The following is a 23518-nucleotide window of genomic DNA, read 5'->3' as shown; positions in this document are numbered from 1 at the left end:
TAAGAGTGTATGATTTTCTCAGCTTCTCCCAGGGATTCGAACCCTGGTCTCGTAGAGCTGAAGTCTAGCACTCAAACCATTACATTATGCTGGTTCTCAGTATTAAATTTACTGACTTGGAAATATAGTCTATTGCATTGCATGCAATATTATTTTCAGTAACTGCATAAGGACTTCTGGCTGGAGATTTCTGGAAATGTGGTCCAAAAAAGTAACTTTTTAAAGAACTGGTAGGAAGAAAGAACCCTAAGAACTGCCTCCTTGCTTCCTTTATCTAGCTCCTCACTGCAGCTTCTTTGATACTGCACTGTGTGTGACACAGTTTTTGTTATGACAGTTCAGATATGGTTTGTTCCCAGCCCTTGCTTTGACAAGCTTGGGCATGGAGCAGATCTCAGTATCAGGAGAGTATGACATCTTATGCTGTTTTGGCATAAAGGGCAAGGTACACAGGGCACATTGGATATGGACATAGTGCAGGGATATGGAAAGTGTGCCCCATAGGTCTCATTCAGATCTCCCTCATTTAAAGCCTTCCCTAATCCTGAGCTCTCAAAGGTTTTTTGAATGTAGTCTGAAAAATGCCCCTAAATTGTAGCTCCACCCAAAATCAATTGAAAACCTAGAAGTGGAATCAAGTTTTTCAATCATTTCTGGAAGACTTTTTAAAACAACTTTTCAGCTGAAAATGGGATGGAGCACTTCATTATGGGTGAAAAGTGCCCCCTGCCCTGACCACAATTGTCCATACAATTTACCAGAATTCCTGATTTCATGGATATATGTACATACACACAGAGATAATACAGTCCAGTCACTAGTACAGAAGTAAGGTTCAATTGCCTGTGTTTGGCATGTGTAGGCACCATCCTACTCTTTGTCTTTTCAGATAGGATCTGAATCCAGTAGCTTGAAGATTTTACAATTTATAGGATGGTTTTGAAAAGTGGCTTCAGAATTTATAGATATTGTACAGCAATAACACAAGGTGTACATTGAAAGCATAACTGAGGGAGAAGTAAAAATATTAGTGAGAAATCTCTGCAAATGCAAAACAGGCATATTTATCCTATTGTCCTTTCTACTTTTCCAGTTTAAAGATGTAACCGTTGAAAATGTGAATGAGCGTCCTGCTGGGAAAAATATTTTTAAAGGGAAAAAGACAGATGAACTAATAGAAAAAGAGCATCTGACTGCTTTGAAAAGGCCTGTGGTTCTGCACTGGATTCGAGGAAAGGTAAGGAAGCCAAGAGGGAAGTCTTTATTTTGAAGTTTCTATTTATTCTTTCAGCAAATGTAAAAAGAATATATTTCAGGTGAGTTTGGCTTTAAGGCTTGATTTTTTTTTTTAGATGGGACATGGCCTGTAATACCTTTCTTATGTACCAAAAAAAAAAAACCGCCCAAACAAACAAACAAACAAACAGAAAAGAAAACAGCCACCCCTTTTATCCATCTGCCTACCCCTTGATATCTTTGAATGGCTATCAATTGAAGGGCAGATGCTTTTGAGATGCTCTTCTTAGAACCCCTGCATACTGATTTTAAATTTGTAATCCCCTGCAGTCTTCTTGCAGTCTCACTTTGTAATGTAAGACTTGTGGGAAGGATTTTAAAGATGTAATCCCCTGAGGAAAGCCATAAAAATATTTCCAGGCCCAAGCACTTTGTGATATATTCAAGAATGAAATCATCTCTCTTTATTTCAGAGTCCTGAGACTTTGCTTCTTTTCCACATCACATCTGTCAGGAGTTACAAATCTTCTTTGCTTTTTCCTTTGCATAACAAAACAGATTTTGCTCAATTGCATCACACAGATTACAGCTTCATTACATCACCACAAGGACACTGATGACACATATTACCATGATGCAAACATGTGGCAACAGACAGCCTGAAACAGAGAACGTATTCCTTGCAATCTCATTTTGTAATGTGTAAGGGCTCTGGGGAGGGAAATCTTGCAGGCTGCAGCTCCTTGAGTGTGTAGTTAATGGTGAAAAGTCTTGTGTTAAGTACAGATGTCTTGTGTTAAGTACAACTATTACCTGGAAGTTCAAAGTCCACTGTGTGTCTGACACGTTTCTATGCTGCTGTCTTACTTGAGCCTAGCGTTTGCCGAATTATAGCCTGGTCAAAGTGTAAGATATATGTTATCTTGAAATTTCTGCTGGGCTGTGCAGACAGGAATTATGATGAAATGTGAGAGTATCAGGTATATTCTGTGTCATTTCCTTACATTAAAAAAGGATGTGTCTCCAAATGTGGTTTGGAGGCATAGAGAGTGGAAGCTGTCTTATCCAAGGTTAAAGTTAGGCTGTTTCTCCATCTGCTCTGATTGGCAGCTGTTAATTCAAAGGTGAATAAAATAATGGAATGACATTCCCTCATAAGACCATGGAGAAGTAATTCTATTATTGAATTTATTTTTGAACTGGAGAGTGAGCCTATGCTCTTCTGAAAGTATGTGGGGTGTTTTTTTTTTAAAAAAACTTTTGCATGTAAATTATTTTATACTATTGAATAAGGTGATTTTAAATTGTTTTTAAAAGTTTTTTATTGTTAACATTTCTTAATTGATTCTCTCTGTGAGCCACCTTGCATCCCACTCTGCAAGACAGATGATGTACAAATGAAATAAATAAATATACATAAAGTATGTATGCCTACATACCCATTGCAAGAAAGACTTCATCCCCCAGATCCTTGTGCATCCAGAACTTTTAAAATGCTTTTTCCTGCATGCGACACTTTACTCATGTCTGATCACATAGGAAAATGATATCATATCTGGCTCTGGCTCTGGCTTGTGTATTTTAACTATGTATAAATAACACCATTTAATGTGTTGGTCTTGTCTATGTTGTGGTGATTTTTAAATATCACTATGTTAAATGTCTTGAAGCGTTGCTTATTTGGATTGCTTTGAAATGGATTGGTATCAGTCAGTTTGTTGTCATACTGACTAATATGTTCTTGTTTTGCTTTTCCTGTGCTTTCAGCTACATGGAGTATATGCCATGGTGGAATGCAAAATAACAACAGCACACTATCAACAGTACACATTGGCTGAATAATATTTACATAATTAGTTTCTGTAACATGTCTGAATTCTGAAATGTGATTTTCAAGTGAAATCTTATGCATATTACACTTCACTTTCTCTATCCCCCCCCCCCCCTTTCTATGTTCCTCAGATTAAAACCTTCTACTCCTATGAAAAAGAACCTGCAGTTATTCAAAATCTCAAAAGAGGTTTGGCTAGCTTGTTTCAGATACAGATGCATTCTGGGACTGCCAGTGAGGTACTGTACTAAATTATACAAATTAAGCAATATTGAATGTTAATTGTTAGCATGAAATATATTCTGAGTACCCTTGAATTCACAAGGGTAGCCACTTTGGCTCACCATAAAAAGAGAAAATGTATCATCAAAAAAGGACAAAAGACCCAGCTGTTTATGAAATTAGCAAACATTGATTATTAATATATAAATTCAAATGTATACATAACTAAAGCACCAGTAGTAAAAATGAAGATATTTAATCTCTGTTGAAGAGCCAGTTCGTAGTACTGTTGGAAATACGGGATAAATGGGTATATGATGCACCTGAACAGTGGAAATTCCCATTGCTTTTCCACATAATATTCTTTCACCATAATGTCATTCATTGTTGAAAAATACATGGCATGTAGAAGAACAATTTTGGTGTTTTATGAACAAAGGTTGGTGGGTTATGTATACAAACAACCTCTTGAAATTCTCTTGTTGGCAGCGAAATTGGAGGGACCATTTCAATTACTTTCTCCAGAGGAAGAGAAATTTTCTGGCAGTTTCTATGGAGTTTATCAAACAGGAGGAATTTCTCTTAAATTCGAATGAAAAGAAAGTCGCTAGTTTAGTGCAATTACGTGAATGCGCATTGCGCTCGAACTGGCTTCCCATTGCCCAAAAATAGCGTGCCATTGCCTGAATTTGTGTGTGGCAGTCTATCACGCAATAACATGAAACCACATGATTGCATTCAGATTTACCATTGCCCAAATTTGCGTGTAGTGGGTTATCACGCAATAACGTTAAATCCCATGATTGTGTTCAGATTGCCATTGCATTATACTTCCAATTTCCCTTGTCTGATAAACTCCAGAGTTTTGGGACTCAGTGATTATAGCACATCTTACAGGTTAAATACCCTAAAGCAACCAGATCCCATTTGATCTTGGAAACCAAGTAAGCTAAGGGTCAGCTCTAGTTAATACTTGTATGAGAGACTACCAATGAATACCAGATGATGTAGGCTATATTTCAGAGGAAGGAACTAGCAAAACCGCCCCTGAATATTCCTTGACCTACAAAACCCTATGAAATTCTTGGGGTCGCCATAAATTCTTGGAGTCTGTTCAGATCTGCAGGGTATATACCTGCTATATGCATTGGAGCGGAAGCTCCTATCCATAACATTAAAAATGGAACATAACAAATGGGAGAGCATTTTCTTCCCCAACAAAAAGCAGTTGTGGAGGTCAAATCCAGATCAAGACAGCAATGTTGAAGACAAAGGACCTCTGCAGCTGCAGTACATTTTCTAAAACCATTCACACGATTGCTAATTACATGAATGGAATGACATCTAATCTGGCTCTGAGTGTCAAGACTGAATCAGTAAGAAGGAGAAGGAGGGGAAAGTGGGAGAGGAAAGGAAAAGCACTGAGAGAAGATGGCCAGGCACATACAGTACAATAACATTACAAGTTAAACCTAGTGTTTAGCTTTAGACTGAAAATTTCTGACATAGCCTCCTATATTTTCTGCTATATTTTGTTGATGTTGTTGTGTGCCTTCAAGTCATTTCCAACTTATGGCTACCCTAAGGTGAGTGGTGACCCTATCATGGGGATTTCAAAGCAAGATTTGTTCAGACAGGTGGTTTCATTGGCCTTTCTCTGAGGCGAAGAGCGTGTCACCAAGATCATCCAGGGGTTTTTCATGTTTGATTTGAACCCTTGTCTCTAGAGACATAGCCCAATGTTCAAAGCACTTCACCACACTGGTTCCCAGTCTCTTATATTTACTAAGAGTCAAATTAAATGTGATGTTAAATGCATTAAAAACATTTTTAAAGTAATTTTATCAAATCTAAATAGCAACAGATTGGGGCATGTGATAATGATCAGGCTTGCAGCTGCTGTGAAATTCTTTATTTTTCCTCCTTGCTTCTTTCCTAAAGAAAATCACTCTTCTGAAGGTGCAGTTTGCATGCAGAGGAGTTTCTTTATAGTACTAATGAGAGATTTCCTCTTCTACCCAAACAAATATAACATCTAATCTGGCCTTGACATTGTGGCCCAGAAAGTCTTAGATGCTCCAAAATGATATTGTTTTGTCATCTGTTCTCTAGGTGGATATCTGTGGGAAATGCAATGTTACTTACCAGACGCGACAAAACCAAGTCACTAAAATAAAGTCTTGCAAGTTAGAACGGACAGGTTTTACCAGTCATAACCGGGTATAGTATATTTAACACCTTCTACAAATAATACAAACATAATGTCAAATTATTGCATACAAGGAAGTCCTCTACAGCGGGACTTGGAATAGAGTAATGAATAATGCCTTATGCAGGACTTGGAATAAAGTAATGAATAATGCCTTATGCAGAAGAACAATGCATCTTTCCAAATGATAGGATTCTGACATAAGGCTTGTTTTGTTGGATCCCACCAAAGATCCTTATAGGACATCACTTTGTTTTCTGCAGTGGCCACCTAACTGTAGCTGGGAACCTCACAAACTGAAAGAATGTTTGCAGTGTACATTCATTTCCAGCAGCTGGCAAACAATGAAACAGGAACACTGAATAAAGAGGCTGCACTCTTTTTGGCTATCAGAGCCAATAGCCATTAATATATCCTCCATATTAATATATGGAAGTTTTCTCTGGCTATTTGATGTCCTGTTGCAGAGTAATTAGTTAGGGAAGAGCAAGTGCATTTGAGTGTCTTACAAAAGCAGCAAATGATTGTTCATTTGTTATGGCTGCTGTTGTAAATTTACTTCAAGGGATTGTGAAATATGTTTATTTTAAATATGGACTCTGCTAGTGGGCTGAATGTGCACACAAGTGCTACAGTGTGAAACCACAAAGTGTGAATGGCATATAAATATATCACTGTTCCATTTTCCTCAATATTGTCTGCACAGAGTGGCAATAGTTCTCCACGATTTCAGGCTTACAACTTCCCAAGTCTTGTCTGGAAATGCCAGAGACTTAAAGTGAGACTTTTTGAATGCATCTGTTGTCTCTTCCCCTTTAAACATCTGTGTCCATCAAGTGACCTGATGCAATTGCCACATATAGTGCCGAGGTCTTTCACCTCTTGTTAAATGGAGAAGACAGACTACGGCAAAGAGTTCTTGCAACAGAAAGTCTTGTTTATTACTGGCTGGGACTTTTTGATGCTGCTTTTGAATCCTTACATAGCTTTGCCAGTCAGGAGATGGGAGAGGAAGGATGAGAGAAGCTGGGTGTGCAGTATGGCCAATAAACATTCTAATTTCATAACACTATAGACAAAATTTGCCAGACATCTCTTCTGTACCTTTGTTCACTATTGGCTCTGGAGAGCTTCTTTTAAAAAAAAAAGATACAAGGGGCTAAACAGACAGGCAAAAAGAGGTGCTTTCAGGTTGACTTGAATATGTGGTGTTTAGATGACACATGCCTTGAAGCCAGCAGGAAAGTGACCTCCAGGCGCCTTAGGCAGAGAAAAGCTGTTTCAAAAAGAAGCAGTTTTTCCACTTCTTCCAGGCTTGAAGCCATATCATGTGGCCATGACATGAGCACTCCAGCTGCCTTGGGAGCCGGCGGTGTGGTTGATGGAGTTTCAATGTGGCTTCAGAAAAGACAACTTCAAGCCACTTTTCCAAAAATCTTACTGTTACCAGTAAAAATCTTACCATCCAGTAAGGAGGAGGAATGCCTTTAAATCAGAACTACATAATCATGCAGTCCTTTTCATGTTGTCTTTTTTTCTGCAAGGTATCCTGGAATTTTTAAATTCTCAGCCTCTGAGTAGGAATAAATGTTGCTGCTCATGGCTTGGAATTGCCACTGAATGCTTTGTGACATGACAAAGAAAATGTCATCTGTTAGTAAAAAATAAAAATAAAAAACCCTGAGAACTATAGCAACAGATAAAGCAATTGAAAGTACCATCTATTCCATGTATTATAACTACATATTAGTATATATCAGGCATATATTAAAGTTGTTGTGTGTTTTGTGTGTTTTTATGATCTCATTTTATTTATGTATTTACATAAATAATAAAAATATGTGAATTATTTTTCAGCTCTTAGATGTCAGCAAAAAATCCACTTCAGCTACAATATATGTGCTGGAAGACACCTTCATTAAATCTGTGCGGGCAGAGGAAAATCACGTTTTAAATGCACACATTGACCGAACAGTTGATGCAAAAGTAGTTTCAAAGTAAGGTGACCTGTTTGGTTAACTTGCAGAACTTTGGTTCCTATATCCAGTTGATAACCCTTTTATAGCTAACCAGTTGCCTGTTATTGATGATACAGATGCAACAATTTAAAGCACAAAAAGAAAATACTTCAAAAACTGTTTTGTATTGTATGAATGACAGAGCCATTTAATAGGATTTTGTTATTGCTTTTCATCATCAGGTATTATATGTATTTCCTAATTTTGATCAGTCTATATATCAGATGAGCTTATTGCACAGCTTTAAAAAGCAACTTACTGCTCTTAAATTGAATTCTAATACGGGCTGCATCAGGATACTATCGCATGGATTTTTGCTGCCACCGCCAGGCGGGTGCAGCCCGGCCAACTTCCAGCTAGAATCTGAGTTCAGCCAGCTGATTTGCAAAGCTGGGAAGCTCCAGCTTTGCAAACTGTCCAGCTGAACCCGGATTCTAGCCGGAAGTTACCCAGGCTGCTCCCGGCTGGCAGCAGTGGCGGCTAAAATTCATGAGATAGTATTCGGATGAAGCCCAAATTAGAATTCAATTCAGGAGCAGTAAGTCGCTTTTCAAAGCTGTGTAATAAGCTCCAGAATCTATGTTGTGGTTTGAAGATGTTAGTGATCTGTAGAGCTAAAGAGTTCTTCTTGATGCCTTGAATTTCTCAGGATGCTCTGTGCTTATGACCACTATTCCATTATAGATAGCTTCAAATGTGGTGGCCTTACTGCCCTTACCTATGAACATTAGTTTGAAGCTTATCAGTTAGTCCAAACAAGAGTAGATCCATTAAATTAATTCTTGACTACTGAGTCAACACATAGGTAAATCCCATCGCTTAATTGAATAAACTCTAGTAGGGATGAAGAATATGATCCAAGCTTCTGGCATGAAGTATTGTATTCAGTAGAGTGGTCCCTCCACATTGGCTAGGGTTAGGGATGATTGTGGAAAAACTGCAAATTAAAAAAAAATGCTATTCTTTTTACCTATGAGAACACCTCTCTAGGAATCTCCAGGTCCTCCAGTTCAATTGTGTGGTCAACAGCTGCCAGAAGTTGATCATACAGTCATGCTGGAGGATGTAGAAATGCCTAGAGAAGTGCTTTTTCTATGAACTTCTATTCTCCAGCCCAACTCTATGGTCAGCTTCTGGCAGAGTTGTTCCATAGGATCTAGAGATTCCCAGAGAGAGCATATTAACCAAACTGCAAATAATCAAAGCTGCAAAGGTCAAAGCTGCAAATGTGAAGGGCCAACTGTAATTATAAGGATATTGCTATCATTTGGAACATATTTCTTTGGTTAAGACCAAGATTTAAGTCTTTGTTTCAATATGTGTGCATACAGGCAGAAAATGGACCTGAAATCAACAGAAGCTGGGCCAAGGGTGATGCCTGGGAAGCAAGCTGCCAACATTGTCAAAGCTCTGGATTCAAATTATGTTGCCATTTCACTCATGGCAGAGCCTGTCCCAGATGAATGCAGAAATTGTCCCTCAGTAAGTAATTAAAAGGTCAACACTTTTTACAAATGTGTTCACATTTGATTATGGCCTTTAAGTCCTGCAGGTGAAAAATTAAAATGGATGAAGTGTGCCCCACCTAGTTTCCCTATTATATTGCTCTATCTAATAAAAAATAATTTAGATCCCATTCAGGGCATGCAAACACTGGAAGAATCTACACACGCATACATACTTTGCATAGTTTCAGACCTTCCAGGATTTTGAAAAAGTTAATCTGCCCTGTCATATTTAAATTTATGTACCTATTCACATTACGTCTCAGAAATGTTTTCTTCAGCCCTGTGACATAATGGCCTCTGTCTTTCACATACTCTTTGACTTGTTTGTCTTAGGGGTATGAGTAATTTTGTGTGATGACCCGGATGGTTTGCCATTATTGATGTATCAGCCCTACAGCCAACAAGAAGCTATCTAGAAAATGTGGCTAAAATGAGGCAGGGGAATAAGGCTGGACAGGACTTTGCAAATGAGACCAGAACTTCAGCAAAATAGGAGGAAGGCAAAAGAAGTGAGGGGTTGCAGGATGACAAAGCATATGCCACAAAGAAGTGATTCCAGCTGGAACAAATTTAAATTGTCTTTTTTACTGTGCAAACAGTGGCGTCACTCCAGTGCAGTAACTCACGTTGTCACCTCCAGGCTGTCTGGCACATCTCCCAGCCAGGACAATGGTCTCTCAGGGGTAGGTTAGGCCACTGTCCCTCTTTGCTGCCAAAAGCTGGTGGACTGGGGCACCCGGAGGGACTATTTATCTCCCGGACTGTTCTGGTCTACCTAGTGTATCCACAACATCCCAAGGGGAGGAGGTCAAGGTGGCATTTTACAAAGGGAACGGCCTCCAAGCATTTGTACACTGAAAGCCCCTGAAGTGGAAGCTGTCTGGGACTCATCTCATGGGGAGATATGCACAGGTGAGCTTTCTCGTTTGCCCCCCTGTCAGGGTCTGAAATGATGGTAGGTAACCAAATAGTGTGTGTGGAAGGTCCAGCCGTGAAACAGGAGGGAAGCAATATGGAATTCCTGGGTGGACTCCTGGAGCCCTTGATGGGAAAAGCTTAGACACTTGACCCCTTTGCTGCTTGGAACTGCTAGGCCAATAGTCTGTCATGACTAGTTGCACAAGGCACTGAGGAAGAGAGGCCGGTTTCCTTGCCGCTGATAGGGAGGTGAACCAGGACACCCAACATGCCAGCCAGCTTCCTTTGGGTGGGTTGGGTGGAGTCCCAGTCCACTCATGGAGAGGCGCAGCAGTACACCTGGTGGAGCCCTGGTGGCGCTGGAGCCCTGGTGGCGCAGTGGTTAAATGCCTGTACTGCAGCCATTCACTCAAAACCACAAGGTTGCGAGTTCAAGACCAGCAAAAGGGCCCAAGCTCGACTCAGGCTTGCATCCTTCCGAGGTCGCTAAAATGAGTACCCAGACTGTTGGGGGCAAATTAGCTTACTTGCTAATTTGCTTACTTGCTGTTCACCGCTATGATCTTTGGAATAGCGGTATATAAATAAAACAAATTATTATTATTATTATTACACACTGGAAGGCAGTCCTTTCCCACAATTTCACCGAGTGACCCCCCAAGGTATCACCCACTGCAGTCCACACACCCCAAATGACACCCCAACTTGCAAAGGAAAAGGTGCTTGCAATGGCATGAGACAATGGGCATGGTTACTGGTGTCTTTGAATATTTGCACGAGTCATGTGAATGGAGAATTTAATTGCAGAGATACCATGATAACACCAGGCAAAGCTGCTTTGCCTTGTTTAAACTTTCCTACTGTGGAAAGGAAGGAGGCCTAGGATTTTCTTGATAAAGCTAACAGAATTCGGTAAATAAACTCTTGCTTTTTCACTGGTTACTGTATTTTACTGTAAGTGCTATGAAAAGAAAAGAGCTATAAACAGAGCATGGTATCTGGAGAGATAATAATAGTATATAGCACTTAAGTATCTTTGTGTGCATACACAGTGGCTTTGTGTTTGCTAAAATCCTATCTTTCCTTTATGCCATTGTTTCCTACTTTGTTTGGAACTCATTTAGAGCTGGGAAACAGTGATTTCAATGAATAATTCATGGAACTGACCTAGTAATTCAAGGCGAAATAGTTTATAGTGAAATTTCATTCTCTCTGACTTTGTTTTAGCAGCAATTAATTTCCTTAATTTCAAGTAATTTCATTTACTTGAAATTAATTCCAACTGAATTAAATTGAGCTTGCTTCTAAATTGGACATGCATGGGGTTCTAGTGTTTAAGTACTGATTCATCCATCTCCACCAACTACATAAGGACACAGACATTTTTTAAAAAACCTTTTGTGTCTACACAACAGTGTTTGTGCTTTTCCTTATTCATTTATTTATCAAACAATTATTGATTTCAGTCTTATAAAAAACTCATAACTGAGCAACCTTGCAAATTAGAAAGGAAAAACACATAAGAGAAAGTGAATGGAGCAAGAAGAAGATGAGAGAGATAAATTGTTTCTTCAGAGCTAAGATTGCTAGAACAAAGTATTGAGCTGCAAGTGAACATTTAAATGGGGTACACTTGATTATTTTTCTTTGACGGCAGTCACCCTTAAACCATCAGTTGCAAGCTCTTGTTCCTTGGCAGCTTGGGATAACCAACGGTGATTCTCATCAACTAAAGTACCATTGAAAGCAAAGGAAAACTAGTATAACTCCCTTGCCTGTCTTTTCTAGGAGTAAGTTCATAAGGGTGTGTCTCCGGCAGGCGGCCATGCCAACTACTTCGGCCTTGCTTGCCAGTAATTGGATGCTACTGTAACTGTAGCCATGCAAACTCGAGTTTGCTCTGCTACAACTGAAGCATAACTATAACATCAGATATAAATAAGTAATGCAGCTACATTTCAGAATTCTAGACTGTTCAAAGTTTCACTGGACAGATGATGGCCTTGGGAACAGTAGGTCTGCCCATTTCACTGAACAGAGCTTCTCTAAATATATTGAGATAGCATTGTCCATACACTGAACTAAAATTTCTTTATATTTCTGTTTGGTTTGGATGTTTTCACTGAGTTGGCTAAATGCTAAGAAAATAGTAGACTCACTCCAAGAAGGTGTGTCTATCCTTCACACGTAAATTTGTAGATAAGAAAGGTTGTCTGAATTTTTCTGCCCTGCACTAGGTCCCTAGTAATTCTTTACCAGAAATTTTCAGTCACAGTGATGTTGCATGTGCTAAAATGTTTCAGTGTTTCTTTAGGATAGTTTTTTGTGGGTTTTTCAGGCTATGTGGCCATGTTCTAGAAGAGTTTCTTCCTGACATTTCACCAGCATCTGTGGCTGGCATCTTCAGAGAAACGTTGTAAAGATGCCAGCTACAGATGCTGGCAAAACGTCAGGAAGAAACTTTCTAGAACATGGCCACATAGCCCGAAAAACCCACAAAAAACTATGGATGCTGGCCATGAAAGCCTTCAACTTCATGTTTCTTTAGGATGTTTGAAATGCTTGTTTAGGATTTTTGAAATTAGAATTAAGATAGCTGATGTAATTCCTGGAGAGTGTGTGGTGATGGGAAAGACCAAGCCAAGCATTTGACTGCAACCAAGAAAGAAGTATGTTTGAATGGACACACTTTTGAAAAGTAGTGGCATCAGACCAAAACGTGTCAAGATCACATGGCGTGGCTCAGTTGCTCTGAGCTTGCTTTTTCTGAATGCCATGTTTGGAAATGATGACTTTTAACTGATGAGGAGCACCTCTGTTTTGTCTGGATTAAGCTTCAGTTTGTTTGCCCTCATCCAGTCCATCACAGCTGCCAGGCACTGATTTTGCACAGAAACTGCTTCCTTAGAATTAGGTGGAAAGAAGTAATAGAGCTGGACATGATCAGCATACTGGTGATACCAGACCTCAAAACTCCAGACAAACTCTCCCAGAAGTTTCATGTATATGTTAAATAGCATAGGAAATGAAACAGAGGGACTTTGCAGGCCAATGGCCAAGAAGTTGAGCAGAAACCCCCCAACATTACCCTCTGAAAATGCCCCTTCAAGTAAGAATGGAGCCATACTTCCAAGCCCTACCCCACCAAGGCTCACCGAAGGATACTATAGCCAATGGTATCAAAAGCCAGAAGAGGTCCAGAAGAACTAACAGGGACACACTCTCCCTGTCCAGTTCTTGGTGTAGTTTGTCCACCCAGGTGACCAAAGCTGTCTCTGTTCCATAACTTGATCTGAAATGAAAGTAAAATGAATCTAGATAATCGACTTCATCCAGGATCCCCTGTAGTGGAGAAGCTACTGCATGCTCTAGTACAGGGATAGGCAACCTTTTTGAGCCGGGGGCCGGGTTGCTGTCCCTCAGGCGACTGGGGGACCGAAGCCGGGGGTGGAGCTTCAACCCTCCGGGGCGGGGCCACCTGCTGGGGGTGGAGCTTCCACCCTCCAGGGCGGGTCCATGTGCCGGGGGGTGGAGCTTCCACCCTCCAGGGGCGGGGCTGCATGCCAGGGGCGGAGCTTCCACCCTCCGGGGGCGAGGCCTCCCTATCTTTGCTGGCCCCTGACGGGGCCCTAGGCCCTGTCAGAGACCGGCAAAAAAGCTGGGGGGGCCACCAGCGCTGGAGGGCCCCCTGGAGGCATGATTGTAACAGATAAACAATCTTTGTAAACAATCTTTAGGCATGATTGTAACAGATCCTTGACCATTTGAAACAGCTCTGGTTTGTGATGGTTATGTGATGATGCAATGACAGCAGCCAAAAAAAGCCTCTTTTGCTATCTTTGTTGCCCCACTGTAGGTAGTTTTCGGTCATATTTGCTCTGAGTTGTCATCTCTATCTCACTTGTTTCATTGCTGTCAAGTTCTTAGAAAGCTAGGAAGGTTGGTTTAGCTCCACTCCATGAGTGGATGTATGGCATGTCAAAATAAGGCACACATTTTTAAGAGAATATAAAAACATTGAAAATACATTAAACAACAAAAATAAGAAATACAATCAGTTTAACCAAACAAAAGATACCAAAATAATAAATATTAACACTAAGCCAGCAGCTAAAATACATTCAGGTTCTCAGCAAAAGTGCCCTTTAAAAAACTGGTTCCATAAAGCTAGAGAACCAGTATATACCAGTGTGATATATAGATTTGAGCACTGGATTTATGACTCTGGAGACCAAGGTTCAAATCCCCCTTGGGCATGAAAACTCACTGGGCAACCTTAGGCAAGTCACACTCTCTCATGCAGAGGAAGGCAAAGACACCACCCTCAATAGACCTTGCCAATTCTTGTTGTATAGCTTCACAAGGAAATCTATGTGAATATTTTACACATTCCAAATTGATCCCTAAGTATAGTCTTTATTCTCAATAACCATTATGTTTGCTTGGGCTTGTGTATTCAGGCAGCATCTCCTTTCTTCTGTACTTCCATGTATCCTCATACTGCAGATGGAGGAAAGATCTGGGACTGATAGGTAGCTCATGCCCATCTAGTGAGTTTGTGGATTAAGTTATAATCTGAACTAGGGACTTAACTCATTCACTTAGCTATTATGCAACCCCAGTTGTCTTAAAAAAAATCCCTCACCATGAAAAGTTGCGTTGCTCAGCGGTGAATCCATTTATCCTTCCACAATAAACAGAAAGCTGTTCTGAATTTTTGTAGGAGGGCTGGCAAGCAAAGTCTTCCAGATGTGGTTGGACAGCAGCTCTTAGTATGCCTTATTGTTGGCTATGGTGGCTAGGGCTGCTTGGAGTTACAGTCCAATAGGACTGACTGTGCCACATGATTCACACCCCTACTCTATAGTTAGAATGTCAATAGTACTATGCAATAATGACCAGATGAAGTTAAGTGTCTCCATCTGTGTCCTGGGTCATTAACACACCTCTGCACATCATTGATCCACAGGAAATAGCCTCCATCTCACTCATTATTAACTAATTATATTTACTTACAACTCAGGTAAGATGAACTCTGTCCTGTCCTGGTGCTATTTGTGGATAGCATCATGTTAATAACACTGACCCTACGCAGCAGATAGGATATTTTAGCAAAGGCTGAGCTGGCGTTGATGTGGTTTCCCAGTTAGGAGGCCTGCAATAAACATTACTGGAAAGAACAGCTGAGCTTTCTCCAATGAATGCTATAGATAACACTGGATAACAGAAGTGGAGGCATGTGATAGCACAGGCTGAAATACTCACTCAGTTTATCTAAGGGAGGTTGTTTGAAAGGGCAACCATATGTTTTCCTCTTGGGGAACCCAAAAGCCACATTACAGAATATCCATTGTTCTGAAAATTAGTAGAGTTAAAGATCCTAAGGCTGAAATGTTATAAAATGTAACCGGGGAGGAAGCTTTTTTGTTTACTTGTGAATAAGGATGCCTAAGATTGCACTGCAAGAGTCAAAATATTGTTGAAGAGTGGCAGTCCAATCCTATATATGTCTTCTCGGAAGACATATATACCCCTTGTCTTCAAGGGTGTAACATTTACTCTCTGGTAAATGTGTAGGATTTTAAAGTAATGACAACAGTTTTGAGATGAGGGAAGGCTGGTACAAATTACTGTGATCTGTCAATCCAGAAGTAAGTCTGGGGCTATGTTGCATATGCATAGAATTCAGACACAGCCATGTTAGACTGGAATATTAGTATGCAAAGGGATCTTATAACACCCTTGAGACTAACTGTGTGAAAGAAGTGGTAGTGTAAGCTTTCGTAGACTTGGTCTACTTCCAGGAAGAGCAAGTGCCAGATGCACTAACAACAGATGGATACCCAAGGATCTGATGCACATTAAAATGGCCTCAAATTGCAAAGCAAGTGCTGTGTAGGTCAATCTGTTGTGACTATAGCTAGTGCTCACTGTTGTTGGTCTCAGCAATACATGCTCAGGCGACTGAGATGAGGAACATATGATGTATGCTTGCATAAAATTGTTAAAAGTTTAACACTCTTGTCATCTAATAGTTCACCCATGTCTCTAGCCAGTTTATGGCATCTGCTTTTTTAAAATTGTTGATTGCTGCTAATTTAGTGATACACTTCTTAAATAACTCTCCTCCTCCTCTTCTTCTCATTCCTAATTGTCTGTATGCATTTTTGCTGTTGTCCAAACTTACTATCAAAATAGCATTCAGTTTTCACATATTGATATTACAAAGAAGTTGAATACAGGATATGAGAGATGCAAATTGCAAGCCAAATGCCTGGCATTATGATGATGTGTATGGTGAGCAGAGCTAGGACAGAAAATTAAAGCATACATAGACCCCAGTGAAGAGCAGGTTGTCCTTAGCTATCGTATAATTGTGCCTTTAGTGTACTTTTTCCTATATGACCAATAAGCAACCATGCATTTCACTAATATACTAGAAAATAAAGGGGGAAATGTACTTTAAGACACATTTAGGACAGACTTGCTTCTGTCCCTCTCTAGTGCTTGCAATTTTGAGGAATGGGGACATGGACTTTTTCATTCCATTCCATTTTACTTATTATGTATTTGTATCCTGTTCGTCTTGATAAATTACATATTTAACAAAGTATTAAACATTGCATACAAACCAAGCGAAAGTCGCAGCATTGAAAACAAATGGCAGTATTATGAAGAGTACTATTCTGGGCATATGTAGCAGTTCAGAAACTAAAAACCTTAGGAAATATAGAAGACCTGACTTCTCAAAGAAGTGCATATTAGACCTTAGAAAATATCTTTATTTGGATTATAATAATATAATAATAACTCCTAAAATGCCCTAGCTGGCATGGGTTATGCCAGTGATGGTGAACCTTTTACAGACCGAGTGCCCAAACTGCAACCCAGACCCCACTTATTTATTGCAAAGTGCCACGTCCCTCTGGCTTTCTAGTAAGAAACTCTGGCAAACTCTGTGCTACAGAGACAGCATGTATGCCCACAGAGAGGGCTCTGAGTGCCACCTCTGGCACGTGTGCTATAGGTTCGCCATCACTGGGTTATTCTGTCTGCAGGATTCAGGGAACTATAATACTAAAAGGTCTAAGAAAGAATCATGTCTTCTTCTGCTTGTTGAGCACCCATTTAGAAGCACATTCCCCTCAACAGGTTTCTTGGTTGTATTATGTGTTTACTTTTTCTTTGGCACCTTTTGAATTCTGAGGAAGAAATGAAACAAGCTGCAAGCTGAGACCATGGAGGGATCAGATGGTCAGTTTTTACTTGATATGCTATAAAGTTGTTCATGCTAAAACTGAATATTTCTTTTCCATTCATGTTGAATTATGGGCAGTTAATATTTTTGCCCAGTGGCAACAAAACAACACCCCAAACTGCATCCATAAACCAGTACAAATGATTTACTGTGTCCTTGTGTCCTTTTCTGACAGGTTTTTCAGCATTGGGAAGCTATCCGAAAACAGTTGGAACCAGAAAATCTTTCCAAAGCTGATGCTGTAAGAGGATTTTTGTCTTTTATTCAGAATTTAAGAAAAGCTTCAAAAGAAGAAATCCTCCAGATACTGCGAAGTGAAAGAAATGTGGGAGTACTGTGAGTTACTGGCAACTTCTTTTGCAATGACTAGTATAGGGGTGGACAAAGTGTGGCCCTTGGGCTGCATTGTTGTGGTGGTAGTTGTCTACTTTTAAGTCATTTTCAACTCATGGCAACCCTAAGGCAAATCTATTACAGGGTTTTCTTGGCAAGATTTGTCCAGAGGGGGTTGCCTTTACCTTCTCTGAGGCTGAGAAAGTGTGACTTGCCCAAGGTCACCCAGTGGGTTTCCATGACTGAACTCCCCTAGTTTAGCGCATCCATCTTAAACTTGCAATGTCTTACATAATCAAAAACAATGTCTTACAAAATCAGATAAATCATAGGAAGTACAGAATTTAGGTAATTATAGTTAAAAGATAGGCAGTCACTGACTGAAAAGGAATGATGATAAAAAAATGGCAACGGCTTGTATAAATGTTTGAATTGTTATCTGATAATCATTATTTTATGTGTTTTTAGTGTTTATAAAAATAAATAAAACCCACAAGATATAAAAATTAAAACATGATTAAACAATTTTTAAAAATATGATTTTTAAAATTTTATTTTGCTGCCTTGTTCTGCTTTCCAGTCCCCAGTTAGTTGATGCTATAGCCTCTGCACAGACCTCAGCTTCTCTAGAAGCCATGCTGGATTTTCTGGATTTCAAAAACAAGAATGCATCTGTCCTCCAGGAGCGGTTCCTCTATGCTTGCGGGTTTGCTTCTCACCCAAATGAGTTACTACTTAAATCTTTAATTGTAAGTGCCAATGATAGTAAAGGAAACACACTTTATTTCACTGCTCTAAAGACTTTTTCAAACTAGCCTGCTGCCCCACCATATTCATGCTAGTTTAAGAATGGAAGCATACTGATTTGGTATCATTTCTTATCATACTTTCCTCCATGATAACGCTTTAGTGATCCATGATTGTGTGATCTGTTTTCCACATTGCAAACGCTACTAATGGGAGGACGTGGGGGAGTGAGCAATCGTGGCTGCTAACCACCTCCCAATGCATGGGGCTGCTGTGTGCACATTCACACAGCAGCCCCATGCTTCAGGAGGAAGGGAAGGGGCAAGCAATCCCAGCTGTCAACTGCCTACCGAAGCCAGCTGCTGGATGAATGTGGACACAACAGTTGGCTTCACTAAGCAGTTGGCAGTGCGATTACTGCATGAAAGCAGGGTGACATGTCGTACGTTTCAATTTTCTCTCCAGGAAGAATTCCAAAATGTCCTTTTTGAGCATATCTAAGAGCACGTGTTTACATTTATATGAGTGTTTTTAGCTTTTCTTTGGTCACCTCCTCCATTTTTCTTCAGTGTCCTACATTTTATGGTGCCTTGTCCTCCTTTGTGGTTAGGATGTCTGGTCACCCTGTAAGGAGGAGAGGAGCAAAATCATGCCTACTCACACCACTTGATTGTCTGAGAAGCAGAACTACACTGGAAGGAACCTATACCATGAAGGCAGCAATGGAATAGCAATGAGATTAGGAGCCTATTGATTGGTTTTAACTGTCAATGAAAAGGTGCATTACAAATGAAATGCAATGCAGCATTGGGAAATACATTATGGTGAATAATAACTACCAGCCCAAGATGCTTTTGTCCTGTTAAAATTCCACTTTCCAGCCTCATGTAGTAAAGTCCTAATTTAAAAAGATTGTGCTGAGAAAATGCTTTGTATGAACGAAATGGAAGTGTAGTTCTGACAATACTGTATAAAGCTTAAATATTATGTAATTACTTGTTGGAAATGAGTCCCTTTGAACAGAGCAGGGCTTGCTATAGGATATGCATACTTCAGGCTGGGTTGTAAGAGTCTTTAGGAAGTCAACAATGGGCCTTGTTTTCAGTAAAGACAATAACAAGGGTTTGTACTTGTGAATGAAAACAATAGTTATGCAATACATTAACAACAAGACTGACAATCCCTTAGTGGAAAGTTTACAAATTATATCCTAGTTGGAGGATGGGATATCGGCTCTATGGTCAACATTGTAGTCTATAGAGAGAGAGAGATCAAAGCTGTCTTTTGCCAGCCACAATCCCTGTCTATCTCCCCTGCCCACCCTCAGCATGGCATTTAGCACTGTGTGTGTGTGCTGTTGGTTTATGGCAACACCATGAATTTCATAGGGTTTTCTTAGCCAAGGAATACTCAGTTCCTTCCTCTGAAATAAAGCTACAGTTCCTGGAATTCATTGGCAGTCCCCCATCCAACTACTAGCCAGGGCTGACTCTGCTTAGCTATCAAGATTAAATAGAATCTGGTGCCTTTAGGGTATTTAACATTAGGGGGAAATCTCTTGTATTTTTATCTATTTTTACTGAGATGGTGGCTGGAGAGAAAAGGTTTTATTGCCCCTGTCCCTCCAGACCTGGTACTATAATGGTCATTATTCGTCCAAGAGGGAGCTCAAGTCGGGCATCCCCCAAGGTGCAATTCTGTCCCCAATACTGTTTAACATTTATATGAAGCCACTGGGAGAGATCATCCGGAGACATGGGGTGCGGTGTTATTTGGCTGATGACACCCAAATTTATTTGTCTATGTCTCCAACTGCTGCAGTGACTAAGGATGGCATCTCTCCTCTTGATGTCTGCCTTGGGTCAGTAATGGGCTGGATGAGGGAAAACAAATTCAAGCTGAATCCAGAGAAAATGGAGGTACTTGCAATAGGCACTCCAAGTCCAGGGAAGGAGTTTTGTCAGTTAATCCTGGACGGGGTCATACTTCCCCCAAAGACAAAGTTCGCAGTTTGGGAGCACTCCTGGATTCATCTCTACAGCTGTCATATCAAATAGATGTGATGGCCAGGAGTGCTTGGTACCAACTTCAGTTGATACGCTAACTGCACCCCTACCTGGACAAAAAGGACCTTGAAGCAGTAGTACTTGCACTAGTAATCTCTCGTCTAGATTTCTGTAATGTGCTCTACATGGGGCTACCCCTGTACCATTTTCGGAAGCTTCAATTGGTTCAAAACAGCCAGATTGGTCCCTGGAACAGCTAGGCCAGCCCATATAACACCTGTGTTAAAAACTCTTCACTGGCTGCTGATTAGCTTCCGGGCACAATACAAAGTGTTGGTTATTACCTTTAAAGCCCTTCATGGCTTGGGCCTGAGTTACTTGAGGGAACATCTCTCCCTACACAATCCGCCCCGCATTCTCAGAACATCTGAGAAGAATTTATTAGAATACCACAAGCCCAGGTTAACATCAACTTCCCATAGATCGTTTACACTGCATCCTCCAAAATATCGAACAGCCTACCAGAAGAGATCCGTCTTATCACCACCTTAGATGCCTTTAAGAAGGCACTTAAGACAGATCTTTTCCGGTGGGCTTATCCATCAGATCTCTTATAGGAGATCTTTAAGATAAAATGCTTCACTTCTAGTTATGATGTATGTTTTCTAGATGTTTTAGATGTTCTAGATGTTATAGCTATTTTATTGAACTAATAATAATGTCAGTGTTTTATTGATTGTATTTTATATCTGTACTGTGTTATTTTATTGATGTAATCCCTCCTCGATCTGCAGGGAGAGGCGGGAAAATACAAATATAATAATAATAATAATAATAATAATTATTATTATTATTATTATTATATTAACATTATATGTAGTTTGCTCCTGAGAGTTCTCATGTACCATGCTAAGCAGTAGGCTAGGTGGCCGATAGGAAGGCACCCCATTTGTTTCTATTCCATTCTGATCTAGCAGATCTGTTGCAGTTCTTCTAATAGTAATTCCATCACCTTTTTTTGGGACAAATAGGGCTGTAAAAAGCTCTCAAACTTGTTCTTACTGATAGTTTTTTGTGGGTTTTTCAAGCTATGTGGCCATGTTCTAGAAGAGTTTATTCCTGACGTTTTGCCAGCATTTGTGGCTGGCATCTTCAGAGAATGAAGAAAGACTTCATTTGGATTTCACATTGTTCTTACTGAGGCGCGTTACAAACCGCCGTTTCAGACGTCCTCAGGACGTCCCAGTTTGAAAAAGGGGCATCTCTTCCAGACGCCCCTACTCCTATTACGGACAGAGTCTGTAACAAATGGTGGCGGCCTTTCCACACGGCCGCCGCCATATTGACATAGCAGACGCTGTGCGTCCGCACGTCACACCCCGGAAGTGATGCCGCAAGTGCGCGACTAGCGCCTCATGACGTCTTTTCCGGGGGCCAGGAAGGAGCACGATTTCTGCGCTCCTTCCTCAGAGCATCTGGGACCTGCGTGGTTTGGCCGCTGCAGCTCCCGGACGCTGCAAGCGGCAGCGGCGGGAGACCGTCGCATTTCAGCGGTCTGTAACCCGCCTCAGTTTTGCAGCACTTTTAAAATCCCATTCCCATTTTCAAACTGGATTGTAAAAATTCCACACACCTTTGACCCCACCTTGGTAACTGGTGCATATTTTTGCATGCATATTTTCCTGCATGGCAGGGGGTTGGACTGGATGGCCCTTGTGGTCTCTTTCAACTCTATGATTCTATGCTTCTATGAGTATAAATGCATTTCAGAGGAAGGCACTGATGAGATATCTTTGAGTATTCCTTACCTAAGAAAACTCCATGAAATTAATGGTGTTGCCATAAATTGACAGGTGACTTGAGTGTGCAGATACACCCAGAAACACTTCCACAAATATCTTTATTCATTTTTCTAACACACACAGTAATGTATACACTTTTTGCATTTACCAAGGTGCATTAGTGTTTGTGCACAGAGGTATTTTTAGTGGTGCACATTTTTTGAGACATATGCATAATTTTGTGTGCATTTATTCTTTGAAGTGTATCACACGCCTCACCAAGGTACGTATTCTGAGTCAAGGTGTATTATGTCCTGTTCACAGTCTTGAGGGATGCAAACTGGGTATTTTTGTACAGCAATACAAATACAATATGCTTCTTTCCCATTTCTGTGATCACGCACTCATGGATTGCTGATGGAAGCAAGTATAAAGACAGCCAAGAGGATTGAGGGGATTTGGAGAGTTAGGGAGAAATGGTTGTTATAATGGTAGAGATTAACAATCTCTTCTTTCTTTTTATTTATATAACAGAATATATATAACAGTCAGATTGGGAGCAGTGAAATCCGAGAAATGGTTGTTATAATTACTGGCGCACTGGTCAAAAAGCTGTGTGACAGAGGAGGCTGTAAACTGCCTGTAGGTATTTTTTTTCTTTTATTACCAGCACCCTGGTTGTTGAGAACAATTTAAATAATGTTTCCATACAAGATTTTTTTGTCTGGCAATCACCTTGCTTTATTCACACAACTTTATTGAGATGAGTATGTATGTGTGTCTACCCAAATATCATCCTGCAATTGCATTCCTCTCATGTTTTTCTCCAACTGCTTCTGTCTTCTTTTTTTACTTTGTTGTGGTTTATGTGTGAAAATCATATGCACATTTGATTGCTTTTTCGGGATGCACACACTTTTATTATTGGGATGGAGGCAGATTTGGTCCTGTCGTGTGAAAACCATTCGCGCATTTGCATGCAAGTGCAGATTGATCTCAGATTCTGCACTTTGCATGTGAAAACCATTTGTGCAACTATGAGTTAATAATGGGTTCTTACCATTTTAAACTTTCATTTTTTCCAGGTGTGATAAACTCCTTACTTTTTCCCAACCATCTAGTATTTTCCATCCATTGAAGATTGTTAAGCCTCAAGGATGAGGATGATGCCACTTCATATTCAGAACAGTGCCATAGCATGGTGTTAGTGCTATGTATAAATCTTGAAATATAGCAGCAGCAACAATATTTGTTCTTCAATCTAAATACAGTTCACAGATGCCCTAAATTGTGAAACTACTTGATGCTTTGCATTCGTCTTATGACTCTGGCTACAATCCCCAGTCAGTTATCCAACCATAATAACATAACTGAGTATATCACTAATTTAATCTGACCCAGTGAGGCCCTCTTTGAATGTTTGCATGTATTTCTGTATGGGTATAGATTTC

The 23518-nt window shown here is 40.2% G+C and overlaps 1 protein-coding gene across 1 annotated transcript in view; it reads left to right on the top strand.

Moving 5' to 3' along the window:
- MTTP (microsomal triglyceride transfer protein) overlaps positions 1 to 23518 on the top strand; it is a 36812-nt gene that overhangs the window by 308 nt on the left and 12986 nt on the right. The window contains exons 2-9 of the mRNA XM_089527090.1: positions 1101 to 1237; positions 3199 to 3306; positions 5402 to 5509; positions 7356 to 7495; positions 8848 to 8998; positions 17376 to 17536; positions 18114 to 18282; positions 22602 to 22709. Coding sequence (XP_089383216.1) covers positions 1101 to 1237; positions 3199 to 3306; positions 5402 to 5509; positions 7356 to 7495; positions 8848 to 8998; positions 17376 to 17536; positions 18114 to 18282; positions 22602 to 22709 — 1082 coding nt within the window. The remainder of the gene's footprint in view (positions 1 to 1100; positions 1238 to 3198; positions 3307 to 5401; positions 5510 to 7355; positions 7496 to 8847; positions 8999 to 17375; positions 17537 to 18113; positions 18283 to 22601; positions 22710 to 23518) is intronic.

Source organism: Sceloporus occidentalis, unplaced genomic scaffold, assembly GCF_023333645.1.
Source record: "Sceloporus occidentalis isolate IW3139 unplaced genomic scaffold, rSceOcc1.0.p SCAF_5, whole genome shotgun sequence".
NCBI lineage: Eukaryota > Metazoa > Chordata > Lepidosauria > Squamata > Phrynosomatidae > Sceloporus > Sceloporus occidentalis.
Note: the sequence above shows the minus strand (reverse complement) of the source record. Positions and strands in the feature narration are given on the sequence as shown.